The 13,750-nt window shown below is 51.9% G+C and overlaps 1 protein-coding gene across 1 annotated transcript in view; it reads right to left on the reverse strand.

Moving 5' to 3' along the window:
* LOC128835700 (voltage-dependent L-type calcium channel subunit alpha-1S-like) overlaps nt 1-13,750 on the reverse strand; it is a 105,777-nt gene that overhangs the window by 11,278 nt on the left and 80,749 nt on the right. Inside the window, exons 10-15 of the mRNA XM_054025286.1 lie at nt 13,125-13,195; nt 5,469-5,597; nt 4,545-4,610; nt 3,939-4,030; nt 2,871-2,967; nt 1,258-1,360 (exon numbers count right to left, since the gene is read on the reverse strand). Coding sequence (XP_053881261.1) covers nt 1,258-1,360; nt 2,871-2,967; nt 3,939-4,030; nt 4,545-4,610; nt 5,469-5,597; nt 13,125-13,195 — 558 coding nt within the window. The remainder of the gene's footprint in view (nt 1-1,257; nt 1,361-2,870; nt 2,968-3,938; nt 4,031-4,544; nt 4,611-5,468; nt 5,598-13,124; nt 13,196-13,750) is intronic.

Here is a 13,750-nt window from a genome sequence, read left to right on the forward strand (position 1 = left end):
CAACCAGTCAGGTGGTCCTGCTGCAGCCCATCTGGGCTTGCTATGCCTGGAGACTAGCTAGTCCCAGGCTCAGCTGCAGGCCCTCATTCCTGACACCTGGGACAGGAGGTCTCTGAAACGGTCGATCTTGACGGTGACTGAGGGTCGTTTGAAGTGGGCCGTCCAGGAGGAGAGCCGGAACTCTGCTTGGGAATTTGAGCAGTGCGCTCTGTCTTCCTACCCGCAAAGTCCTAGGCGAGCGGGGTACGGCGATTGGGGGGCACTGTGCTCACTTGGCTGCGACTGTACAGGGGGTCTCTTGGGCCTGGACCCTGAGCTGGTTGGATGACGAGCTCCATCATGAGGATCCTAAGCTGAATCTCCAGGAGTTTTTAGATCTGCTTTGAAAAGCTGAGCAGATCTTGCAGTTGGCTGGAATTCAAGGTGTGTCCCAGACAGCGGATACACTGGGAATGTCCGTCGCTGACCAGGGTCGATTCCCAGCGGGAAAGGCAGCGCTTGCATCCCAGGAATCCTGGCACACCAGGTTGATGACAATCCCCAAGGCAAACCCCTCAGGAAGGGGGAGGAGGAAAAAAGGGGCTATTAAGCAGAACCTCCTCAAATTAACCGAAGAGGGACAATTATAAAATAAAGGAGAGAGGCAAGTAAACTAAACTAAACCTTGAACTAGGAACTCGAGGCTAAGCTAGAGCAAAGCGGAAGAGGGCAAGCTTGATGCTCTGTCTCAGGCCAGCGGGGAGTTGAGAAGGAATCGAGGGCAATTTGCCTGGGCAGCTCTATATACCCTCAGTACGGAGCCCGGGGATGTCTGGAGTGCATGCATGGGACGAACAGGCACTGCTAGTGAACATCTCCAATCAAAGGTGCTCGGGGTGGAGCACCGCCAGGGACACTCCTCAGAGAAGAAGGCAGCATTCTGTGGATGGGTGAAAGGATCCCTACACAACCCTCACCTACCTCACATGGGTGTTGTGAGGCTAAATTACAAGGGGCCAAGTTCCCAGCAGGTGTAAACAGGCGACTCTCCTTTGAAGTCAAGTCATGCTGATTTGCAGCAGCAAAGGATCTGGCCCTCGGTCTCAGATGAAATGCACCAGGGTAGCCGATATTACTCACATCTCACCCTGATGGCTGGGGAGGGACCCCTGCATGGGTGGGGCTAGGGAAGCATTCTGGAGGCAGTCTCTATAGATGCACCAGCCAGCGCTATGCTGGCAGGGCAGGGCACCAAAGCAGACAGAGCGTGTCCCTCACCTTCCGTCTTGATCTTGAGGGCAGTCCGCACCAGAGTGAAGAGAGTGGCATTGAAGGTGACGGTGCCATCGCTGTTCAGAGGCATGTTCATGCACACCAGGCGCTACACAACAAACGACAACTGCGTTCACCCCCAGCCCGGAGCACATTTCCCACGCACAGGGCCGGCAGCAGACCCCGGCAGGACCACTCAGGCCAGGCCTAAGGAAGATGTTGCGTCGTGACAATGGCAGCACAGTCTGAGAGCTAGGGAACCAGAGAGACCCTCCTGGTCCATCTGTGTCCAGCAGCCCCCTTAGAAAGAGTACCCTTTATATTCATGACAACGGAGATCCATCTCTATTGCACGGCACTTGTGCAAAGGACGCTCTCCAGAGCACAGCTCATAGGGTGACCAGATGTCCCGATTTTATAGGGACAGTCCTGATTTTTGGGTCTTTTTCTTATATAGGCTCCTATTACCCCCCACCCCCGTCCCGATTTTTCACGTTTGCTGTCTGGTCACCCTAACAGCTCACCAGTCAGCAAAGACAGACCACGGAGGCATAGGCTGCATGGGAACAGTCAGGTTAAAGGTTATAACTCTCAGACAGGTTGGTTTATTCGGCAGGCTGCATATGGCAGGTGTGGCCTCACCAGGGGAGATGTCGAAGGTGAGGGAATTGGGAAGACATAGAATCATAGAATATCAGGGTTGGAAGGGACCTCAGGAGGCCATCTAGTCCCACCCCCTGCTCAAAGCAGGACCAAGACATCCTTCTATCAGGGATGGGATCAGTGAAATCCATTCAACCACAAAGGCAGCGGGGTGCACTAGAGGATCCACTAGAGAGCCCGTCCAACCCAAAGGATTCTGGGATAAGACTGCATGGCCTTTTGATAACATGCCATTTCATCCAGTGCTCCAAAATCCACAGCTGGTTTAAAATGGCAAAACTGCCTTGAACTCTGACCCAGGAACTGGGTGGCTTTGTTAACGCTTTGATGGCACGAGTCAGAAATGTCTCCCATGCTCTGTGGAGAATGAGCGGGTGCAGGAAGAAGTGCCGCCCACTCTCCCTGCTCCCTCTGCAGCCCCTGGCTTTTGGAGAGCTGCCCCCTGCGGACAATGGGACACGTTCCCCGCTGAGGAGTTTGGACTCCCACCATAAGAGCTTTCATGCAGCTACAATGGGACCCACCGAAGCTGAAGAAGGGCCTGGTCCCCAACCCCAAACCTGAACATGGGGACACTAGAGCTGAGCCATGAAGCTTGGACCCATCTCTAGCTGAGATTTGTGTCTGACCAAGAGCTTCAGGGTCTTCTCAGAGGTGGGGACCTCTGCCTTGTATTGGACTGACTGTACCATGGAGGATTATAATTCAGGAAACCTGAAGTGTGTCCACCCGTTTAAATTGTCTTGCTCCCCCCAAAAGCTTCCTTCTCCATTAAACACTTGATATCAGATCACGAGGATACACAAAACCAACCCTGGATTTCTCCCCAGCCCCTTTCGGTGGGAGCTGGGGAACCCAGAGGCTGCAGGGTGTGCTGGAGGGAGGGGGCCGGGACTGGGATAGAGCCGTTCAGCATGTCAATCATGGAACCTTTCCCTTTGCAAAGGGGTAGTTACCTTGCAAGCCACACGGTGCGGACAGAACTTCCCAAAGCCCAGGGGAGGCTGGATGCATCTCAGCAGGGTCACCACATCCAGATGTTTGATTCTTCCCCTGAAGGAATCAAGAGAAAGCTGTGCTTTACCCATCTGCTCCAGTGGTAGAATTGCAAACCCTGGCTGGGGGTGGGGAGTTAATTGGCTTGTGATGCCGAAATATCTTTGAGGCTCTGGATCGTAGCCCCGCAGCACAAGCTCCATGTTCAGCTCTGGAGGTGCTGGGTCCAGCTCCTGGGGATGGTCAGGATGACAGTGCCAGGATGGTTACACCTCATTGTTGCTTCCGTGTAGGGGGACCCAGGCCCTTGTGTTGCACCGCCATGGACTGGTGCATTGTGATCCAGTGCAACCTCATGGCACACATGAGGGGCCCTTTAATGACCCGTGGGAGTGAGGGACTAGCCCTGGGGTCTTCGCTTCTCGGGGAAGTCAGGCTGGCTTCCCCCAGCAGTGGCTCTGCATTACAAATGCCCCCAAGCTGGCTGTACCGGTGTGACGAACTGGGCCTGTTCTCACTGTGGTCTGTGAATGCTGACAGGGGAGTGTGGCTGGAATAGTCTGCATTGGAGGATGGGAGACAGCCCGAGGGCGCATACCTGAGTGTGTAACACGAGAACCCAGGAAGGGGTTGAAGGCCAGGCGACTCCTTAGCCCGGGAAACTGAACAAAGGCTGTGGGAGGGGTCGCTGAAGCCAGAGTGTGGGAAGCAGGCTGGAGAGATGGCTGGGAGGCAGAGATGGCTCTGACCTCCCAAGGGGGGCTGGGCTGGGATGCCTTGGGACCCCAAGATGGACCTAACTGAGGGGGTCCCTGTTGTCTGTGCCTGCAAGACCTGTCTTGGACTGTATTCCTGTCATCCAAATAAACCTTCTGCTTTACTGGCTGGCTGAGAGTCGCAGTGAATCGCAGGAAGCCGGGGGTGCAGGGCCCTGAGTTCCCCAATACTCCGTGACAACCGGGCACCCCCAGGGGATGGAATGGGAAGGGATGCGGTGGGATGAGGAAGGGGTGGGGGCCTACACAGACCTGAAGAGCAGCAGGATGGCTTGTGGGAAGGTCTGGAAGTTGTTGTTCCGGTTGATTTGGGTTCCATCCACCAGGGCGATTTTCCCAAACATGTGTGAATGACATGCTCAGGTCCCAGCTGCCCTGCAGAGGAACGCCCTGCCATAGGCATTCGTCGCTACCCTCCACCCCACGTGCTCCCGCTCCTGGCCTCACCACTGCTCCCGCTGGCTCCTTTCCAGCCAATAGCCTGGCACCACAGGGAAAGGGCTGGCCTGGCAGGATGACCTTGTGGACTGGGCACAGCGCTGGGAGTCAGAGGCCCAAGATGTGTTCCCAGCTTTGCGACTGACTTGCTGTGTGAAGCCGTAGGAGTTTGACAGCTCTGTGCCTCAGTTTCCCCATCAGTGGAATGGGGATAATAACATGGTCTCCCCCTGGCAGGGAGGCTGCTGGGGCTTGATTCACTAGTGACTACAGAGCACTCTGAGACCCCCCCTGGTGGAAAGACAGTGGGGTTGTATCTGTCGTGCGGCAGGAGTGCCCGAGGGGTGACCCCTGCTCCCTGGATCCTGGCTCTCCCACGCCCTGCCAGCTGGGGCCCCAGCGCTGTCCCCACCTCCTTACCTGCATCCCGATCACAGCGTAGATGAAGAACAGCATCACGATCAGCAACGCCACGTAGGGCAGGGCCTGTGAGACAAAAGGTCCAGGGCTCATGTGGGAGTGGAGCTGAGAGGGAGCAGCCTATCCCCGCTGTGGATCCCGCCTGCTTTAGGAGTAGGAGTTCTCCGGGCTGGAGCTACCAAGCTCTGGTGCCAGCCAGGGGTCCAGCGGGGCAGCTGGCCAGAGAGTGAGGCTGTCTGCTGCTGGCTGGGGCTGGAAGCTGCCACTAAAAACACCAGTTCTCCAGCATTCCTGCTGCTGTCACTCACTCCACAGCCTGCACAGGGAGCTCCCTGCCCCTGCAGCTGGGACAAGCACTGGGGCAGGGGGGGGCGGGGGAGGGAGAAAGGGACATGCACAATCTCAGCACAAACAGGTGCCTACTACTGAGGTGCTGGAGAGCACCCTCAGCGCCCCTCCAGTCCTGGAAGTTCCTGTCCAAGGGAGCTGGCGATCTTACTGATCTGGTCTGAGGAATATGGGGCCAACTGAGGCTCTGAGACATGCTGACACCAGTATGAATGAGCATCTGGGAAGCCCTTCTTGGCTCCTCCTGAACTCCTAGATGCTTGGATAACATACATGTCAAGTCAAGTATCAGGGGGTAGCCGTGTTAGTCTGTATCTACAAAAACAACAAAGAGTCTGGTGGCACCTTAAAGACTAACAGATTTATTTGGGCATAAGCTTTCGTGAGTAAAAACCTCACTTCTTCGGATACATGTCAAGTGCGTGCCAGCTAGTGACCAGTCCATATCGAGGTTAACAGCCTGCTGCTGCTACCGGCTAATGGAGCTCTTGAGCAGTAGAGGCCTGTGCTTTGGGGCTGAAGGTCCCATCTTCAAAGCCAGTTGCCCAGCCACACTGGGAATTGGTCCATACGCACCTGGAAGGACTTGATGAAGGTCCAGAGCAGGGTCCTGACTCCTTCCCCCCGGTTCAACAGCTTCACCAACCGCATCACCCGGAAAAGTCGGAAGAAGGTGATGGAGATGCGGGTACTGTCTGCAGAATCCTGCAGGCAAAGCACGCCCCTTAGCTGCTCAGTGGGAACAAAAGTCCCAGGGAGGGGAGGGAGGGAGCAGGCCCAGGAGACCTGCTGAGCTCTTCGGGGCTGCTCGGCCACAGGGAGGAGCCACTGCTGTGCGGAACTGGTGGCATTTCCCCCACCGTTCACCACTACAGCCCAGGGATCTCTCGGATCTGCAGCCCGGCTCAGGGCTCTCCTGCAGTTGGGTGTTGTGTGTTAGAGTAAGCCCACTCGCTGGGCCGGCTCAGGGGAGCTGCATGCTGTAGTGAGGGTGGAGGAGTGCTACCAAGTCAGTACATGCCAGCGAGGATGATCCAGAAGAGAGCCTCCCTCCCCCATGCTCAGCTCCACCGGCAAGGGTTACATGATGGAATCCGGTCCCTCCTGCTTCACCTGGGGCTCTGGTTGCCACCACACTGGGCCCGAGAGCAAGTCTACGGCAGGGTGCAAAGGGTTTGAGCTGGCTGGGCATGTCTGGTTTGGGGTCATAGAGCGGGGCTGACCAGGGTGGGGTGGGAGGAAGGGAAGGAAGGAAAAGGATAGGTTAGGGTGGGGGAGACCTTCGAAAGTTGATATTGCTGCCCCAGGTCCCCGCGAGTCCCTCCCTGTCTGGAGGGAAGTGGGGATCGGAGCCCTCCCAAGGGGGAGGTGCAGCAAAGGAGGCTATCAGGAGAGAAAAGCTCTTGGCAAGAGTGGGAACTCTCCGCTCCACAACAAGGGCCACAGACACACAACTGACAGCACGACACCCGCTCGAGTAGCCAAACGCTGCTCGGCGGGTGCATCCCTGGGCATGGGACCTGCAGTAATAACACCTCCTAGCTCTTCGCGTCAGCAGATCTCAAAGCAATTCACAGATCCCAGTCTTTGCACCCACTGGGCGGTAAGGCAGGGCTAGGTTCTAACGGGGATCTGAGGCCCAGCGTGACTTCCCCAGGGAGCCTGGGGCAGGGAATTGAACCTGGACCTTCCTTCTCCTTAGCTAGAGCCCTAACCCCATCTTTCCTGTAGCTCACTCACTGCCTTCCCCACCAGGAGCCCCAGGTGTCTGTGTCGGATCAAAGGCTCCCAATAACTTTTGAAACAAGCTGAGCAAACACTCCATAGTGACAGGTTTCAGAGTAGCAGCCGTGTTAGTCTGTATCCGCAAAAAGAACAGGAGTACTTGTGGTACCTTAGAGACTAACAAATTTATTAGAGCATAAGCTTTCGTGGACTACAGCCCACTTCTTCGGATGCATATAGAGTGAAACATATATTGAGGAGATATATACACACACATACAGAGAGCATGAACAGGTGGGAGTTGTCTTACCAACTCTGAGAGGCCAATTAAGTAAGAGAAAAAAACTTTTGAAGTGATAATCAAGCTAGCTCAGTACAGACAGTTTGATAAGAAGTGTGAGAATACTTACAAGGGGAGATAGATTCAATGTTTGTAATGGCTCAACCATTCCCAGTCCTTATTCAATCCTGAGTTGATTGTATCTAGTTTGCATATCAATTCCAGCTCAGCAGTCTCTCCTTGGAGTCTGTTTTTGAAGTTTTTCTGTTGTAAAATAGCCACCCGCAGGTCTGTCATAGAATGACCAGACAGGTTAAAGTGTTTTCCCACTGGTTTTTGAGTATTATGATTCCTGATGTCAGATTTGTGTCCATTAATTCTTTTGCGGAGAGACTGTCCGGTTTGGCCAATGTACATGGCAAAGGGGCATTGCTGGCACATGATGGCATATATCACATTGGTAGATGTGCAGGTGAACGAGCTCCTGATGGTATGGCTGATGTGATTAGGTCCTATGATGATGTCACTTGAATAGATATGTGGACAGAGTTGGCATCAGGCTTTGTTACAAGGATAGGTTCCTAGGTCAGTGTTTTTGTTCAGTGATGTGTGGTTGCTGGTGAGTATTTGCTTTAGGTTGGGGGGTTGTCTGTAAGCGAGGACAGGTCTGTCTCCCAAGATCTGTGAGAGTAAAGGATCATCTTTGAGGATAGGTTGTAGATCTTTGATGATGTGCTGGAGAGGTTTTAGTTGGGGGCTGAAGGTGACACCACTGTGTTCTGTTATTTTCTTTGTTGGGCCTGTCTTGTAGGAGGTGACTTCTAGGTACTCGTCTGGCTCTGTCAATCTGTTTTTTCACTTCAGCAGGTGGGTATTGTAGTTTTAAGAATGCTTGATAGAGATCTTGTAGATGCTTGTCTCTATCTGAGGGATTGGAGCAAATGCGGTTATATCTTAGAGCTTGGCTGTAGACAATGGATCGTGTGATGTGTCCTGGATGGAAGCTGGAGGCATGTAGGTAAGTGTAGCGGTCAGTAGGTTTCTGGTATAGGGTGGTATTTATGTGATCATCGCTTATTAGCACAGTAGTGTCCAGGAAATGGACCGCTTGTGTGGATTGATCTAGGCTGAGGTTGATGGTGGGATAGAAATTATTGAAATCATGGTGGAATTCCTCAAGGGCTTCTTTTCCATGGGTCCAGATGATGAAGATGTCATCAATGTAGCGCAAGTAGAGTAGGGGCGTTAGGGGACGAGAGCTAAGGAAGCGTTGTTCTAAGTCAGCCATAAAAATGTTGGCATACTGTGGGGCCATGCGGGTACCCATAGCAGTGCCGCTGACTTGAAGGTATATATTGTCCCTAAATGTGAAATAGTTGTGGGTGAGGACAAAGTCACAAAGTTCAGCCACCAGGTTAGCTGTGACATTATCAGGGATACTGTTCCTGATAGCTTGTAGTCCATCTTTGTGTGGAATATTGGTGTAGAGGGCTTCTACGTCCATAGTGGCTAGGATGGTGTTTTCTGGAAGATCACCGATAGATTGTAGTTTCCTCAGGAAGTCAGTGGTGTCTCGAAGATAGCTGGGAGTGCTGGTAGCGTAGGGTCTGAGGAGAGAGTCCACATAACCAGACAAGCCTGATGTTAGGGTGCCAATGCCTGAGATGATGGGGCGTCCAGGATTTCCAGGTTTATGGATCTTGGGTAGCAAATGGAATACCCCTGGTTGGGGTTCTAGGCATGTGTCTGTACAGATTTGTTCCTGTGCTTTGTCAGGGAGTTTTTTTAGCAGATGGTGTAGTTTCTTTAGGTAATCCTCAGTGGGATCAGAGGATAATGGCCTGTAGAATGTAGTGTTAGAGAGCTGTCTAGCAGCCTCTTGGTCATATTCCAATTTATTCATGATGACGACAGCACCTCCTTTGTCAGCCTTTTTGATTATGATGTCAGGGTTGTTTCTGAGGCTGTAGATGGCATTGTGTTCAGCATGGCTGAGGTTATGGGGCAAGTGATGTTGCTTTTCCACAATTTCAGCCTTTGCACGTTGACGGAAGCCATCTATGTAGAAATCCAGTCTGTTGTTTCGACCGTCCGGAGGAGTCCACGCAGAATCCTTTTTATTGTAGTGCTGGTAGGGGGGATTCTGTGGGTTAGTATGCTGTTCAGAGGTATGTTGGAAATATTCTTTGAGTCGGAGACGTCGAAAGTAGAATTCTAGGTCACCGCAGAACTGTATCATGTTCGTGGGTCTGGACGGACAAAAGGAGAGGCCCCGAGATAGGACAGACTCTTCTGCTGGGCTAAGAGTATAGCTGGAAAGATTAACAATATTGCTGGGTGGGTTAAGGGAACTACTGTTGTGGCTGCTTGTGGCATGTAGCAGTTTAGATAGTTTAGTGTCCTTTTTCTTTTGTAGAGAGGCAAAGTTTGTCTTGTAAATGGCTTGTCTAGTTTTTGTAAAGTCTATCCATGAGGAAGTTTGTGTGGAAGGTTGTTTTTTTATGAGAGTATCCAGTTTTGAGAGCTTATTCTTAATCTTTCCCTGTTTGCTGTACAGCACTCCATAGTGCTGATCAGCCAGGATCACAGCTTGTGGGGAAAAGCCTCCGCCCCGCCCACGTAAGCTTTGTCTTGTCTCATTGCACCGTCTTGTTCGGTAGTGTTCGCTGGGGAGGAGCCGTGGCTGGCACACTGACTCACTGGGCGGCGTGGGGCAGAGGGGGGAGCAGAGACCTGACCTGCCTGTATGTACAGAGGGGGTGTTCCAGGCACAGGCCATGGGCATGAGATCAGATGATCATAGTACAAGATCCCACTCCCCACAAGGCAGCTGTGGCCAAATGCTTGATGTGGGGAGCCACGAGTCCTGGGTTCTAATCCCGACTCCACCAGCAACTTTGCGGGGGAGGGATACCTCAGTGGTTTGAGCATTGGCCTGCTAAACCCAGGGTTGTGAGTTCAATCCTTGAGGGGGCCACTTGGGGATCTGGGGCAAAATCAGTACTTGGCCCTGCTAATGAAGGCAGGGGGCTGGACTTGATGACCTTTCAAGGTCCCTTCCAGTTCTAGGAGATGGGATATCTCCATTAATTAACTTAATTAATTAAATTAAAATTAATTAAAAATAATTAATTAAACTTGCTGGGTGACCTTGGGCAAATCACTGACCCGCTCTGTGCCTCAGTTTCCCCAGCTGCCCAAGGGGGATAGTGACATTTGGTCACCAGGCTTTAACACCACAGCGGTGCCAGTGCCAGAGGCAGCGGTCCAGCAAAAACAGCAGGTCATCTCCAGCCGCTCCAGGTTGCCACACTGAAACCCCAGCTGCCCCTCTTGATAGCCCAGGGGCTGGCTCGTATGGGGGGAGCTCTGCAAAGGAGAGAGTGGGTTTATCCCGAGGGGTTTAGTGAAGTGTCCCGAATTCTGCTCTCCAAAGGGCTCCTGGTCTGAAAAATCAGCCTGTTGCTATCCCTGCCCCAGCTCCATCTCGGCCCCAAATCGCATCCCAGCCTCCATCTCTGGCCTCTCCTCACGCTCCAGCGTGCTGCTGTCTACCCAGAGCAGTATCAGCACCAGCAGCAAAAGCTCTTCCAGGTCTCTGGGCACCGCCTTCTGCTTTAAAACACCCCCACTTGTTCCAGCCGAACTGATGGAGTTTGTTTCTCTCTGTTCCCCTCCATCTGTCCACCGCCGGCTTCCTTCATGACTGCTGGCGCGAGAGCCTTCTCCACTGCATCGCCGGCTGTTGGAAATTGCCTCCCTGTGCTATTCCGCTTCACTGAGCTTTGATCGCACGTCACATCTCAGCTGGAAAACGTGCTTCTTGCTTGCCTGCTCCTCCCTTCCTTTCTCTCTCTCGCCTTCTCTTTCCCCTTTTCTTTCTGTCTCAACACCGCCTGCCATCTTCCCTGGGGTGTGTGCAGCCGCTCGAAACATCTGACTCAGTGACACACCGCCAGCTCCAAAGAACTCGGCACTGCCCCGAGCCCAAAGAAAACTAGCAGCACCTGGGCAAATGCCTAATAGTCCTGGGCCCCATTGTACCAAAGAGGGGAGGGAAACTGCAGTCAGGGCCCCTGCCCACCATTAAGGATCCCCAGACTCTGGCCCCCCCGACATTCAAAGCTGGGGGCTGCCAGGGACTGTCTCAACTGATCTCGGCTGTTGGGGTGGAGCACGGGGACAGTGTCTGAGGCGGCTAGGAAAGCGGCTATGTAGAGCTTCACTGTGGGGGCGGGGGGGGGGGGGTGTTAAAGGGCCCACGTGACTTAGGAGCACAGAAAAGTAAAATTAGACAAAACACCCACGCAGATGTCTAGAGACCTTTACCTGAACCAACAGCAATAAAGGGTATAAAAAGGGGTTTTTGCCCACAATTCTAACAGATACACCACAAATGCGTACATACCTGTCATCCATACGCACATACATACTAGCCTATGGGGTAAGTGTACCCTAACATTTCCGTGGGGGAAGAATGAAATTTGGGCATAAGAGGAAGGATTTCCGACTAATGCCCTATAAAAAGGAGAAGCAGCTCACCATTAGGCAGGCAATCTACCCACCCATCTGCTCCTGTCAACTCTTCATTGCCTCAACTACGTATCGATGCTACCCAGCTACCACGGCTATTAACTATTAATAGGCCGTATTTCTATTTCTTTTCAAATTGTAAGTTAAATAGGGATTTGATCTCCCTTATATTTTATTTTAGTACAGCTTAGAGTTAAATTAAAAGAGAGTAAACAGCTCTGCATTAGCTTCCTCTGCCAGAGATGTGAAAACGGAAATTGCCATAGGCGTGGTATCACATCTCCCAACACCGGGTTATCAAAACAGGGTGTGAGTATTAAATCAACTTTGCAGCTTATAATCTTATATTCATATATATATCAATATATCTTAAGGAACTGTGATATTTGTAACTCTGTAATTCTAACTGTTTTACCATTTGCTTACTATCGTCATTGATGTTAATAAAAAGGTCTTTATGACTATATCTGTCGTCTCAGTATAAAGTTCTTGTCATACACCCGAAGTTCCTTTTATAGACTCTGTGAAGCCTGATTCAGGACGAACTTTATCTTCTGATCAAACAAATTGGCGAGCCAAAACCCATCCTAATTGATATCCACAATAATAATAATAATTAAAATTATTAATTAAGTAAAAATTTATTTAAATAAAATTAAATTAAGTGGATACATTAAATTAACACTACTAACACACCCCAAATCAGGCTACACCCACAGTCTGATCCTTCACCTCCTACACTCAACCCTCTGCCCCAGCCCTAAGCCCCTCATCCACGGCCCCACCCCAGAGCCCGCACTCCCAGCTGGAGCCCGCACACCCCTACACCCCAACCCTCTGCCCCCTTCCACACTCTGAACCCCTCAACCCCACCCCCACCACATGAATTTTGTTATGTTCACCAATATGGAGGTGATGTGTCACACATCACCTCCATATTGGTGCACATAAACTTCATTCCGCACATGGGTGGGAAAAATTAGAGGGAACATTGCTTCTGGGACTCCTGACTTTTGTCCATCACCAGGGGATCAATTACCACTGACACCAGCACAGGCTCTGTACCATACACAGCCGAACAGGGACTGAGGGAACCCAGAGCCCAAGGCAATGTCAGGCCAGGAGGGAAACTAACCTTCCGCAGAGAAAGGAAGGTTCGAGAAACGTATCCCTGCAATTGCACCAAATCACATTGTAAGTAGCTGTGCGCATACAGCTGGGGGGAGAGACCTTCTACAAACTAATGTTGCGTTAGATGATACAATGAGCAGGTAGAGCGACTGTCCTGTCTGTACAACAGCCGGATGCAACCTTAGTTAGATGGTTCTGTCTCTGGTTGAGTTTTGCTGTATTTCATGGACGAAGGATGGATGGATAGAAGAAAAGTGTAATATGGATGGATGGGTCGGAGTGGGATAGGGAGGGGTGGATGGATAGACAGATGGATGGAGATCACATTTCAATGTGAGGTAAGAAGATCTCCTGGAGGTTGGGTGTGTTTCACTCCCAGACCATTGGTGTCTTTAGCTCCTACCCCCGCTCCGCTATGGGAGAGTCACCCTGTGCATTGCAGAGCAGCTCCCTGGATTCACACCATGCAATCCACGCAAACACAGCAGCCGAGTGCAGCAGAGAAACAACTAGAGGAAGAAAAATAAGGAGACCCACTGCAAGCACATGCAGCTGATGTTTACAATGCCATTACAGCCTCCGCTTAGGCAGTACAGTCCGCCTGTCGAGAGAACAAGAGAGTCAGCAAGAGAAACTGTCAGAGAGGCAGGAAACAAAAGAGAGACAGAGAGAGAAAGAGAAACAGGTGGCTGGGTTCCAGAGAGAGCCAGACAGAGACACAGATCCTTGGAGGGAAGGGAAAGATGGGAAACAGAGAGAGAGAGAGAGAGAGAGAGAGAGAAGACAGGGTAGGATGGCCCAAAATAACTGAGTTATGTTAGAGAACAGCTCTTGCCCTCCTGCTGCTAACGGCAGCAACAAACACAACACATGTAACATACAGAATTATACACTTCAATGGTGGTGTTCACTTGCAGATCCCGTTGTGTGTTAAACTGTGTGATTAATTAAGCTTCAAAACATCCCTAGCCAGTAGGTACGATTACCATTTTACACATGGGAATACTCAGGTGAAGTGATTTGCCTAAGGTCACAAAGGGAGTCAGCAGCAACAGACCCCAGCCCCTAGGGTGGGACCCACACTCTGCCCGGGGCTGGGAACAGGCCCCAAGAGCCCTGGCTCCAGCCCCCTGCTCTGGGCACGGCACGTGAGCTGTCCAGCTTCCGGAAATGTCAGGGCCAGGGAACT

This window comes from Malaclemys terrapin, chromosome 4, assembly GCF_027887155.1.
Source record: "Malaclemys terrapin pileata isolate rMalTer1 chromosome 4, rMalTer1.hap1, whole genome shotgun sequence".
In the NCBI taxonomy this organism is placed as follows: domain Eukaryota; kingdom Metazoa; phylum Chordata; order Testudines; family Emydidae; genus Malaclemys; species Malaclemys terrapin.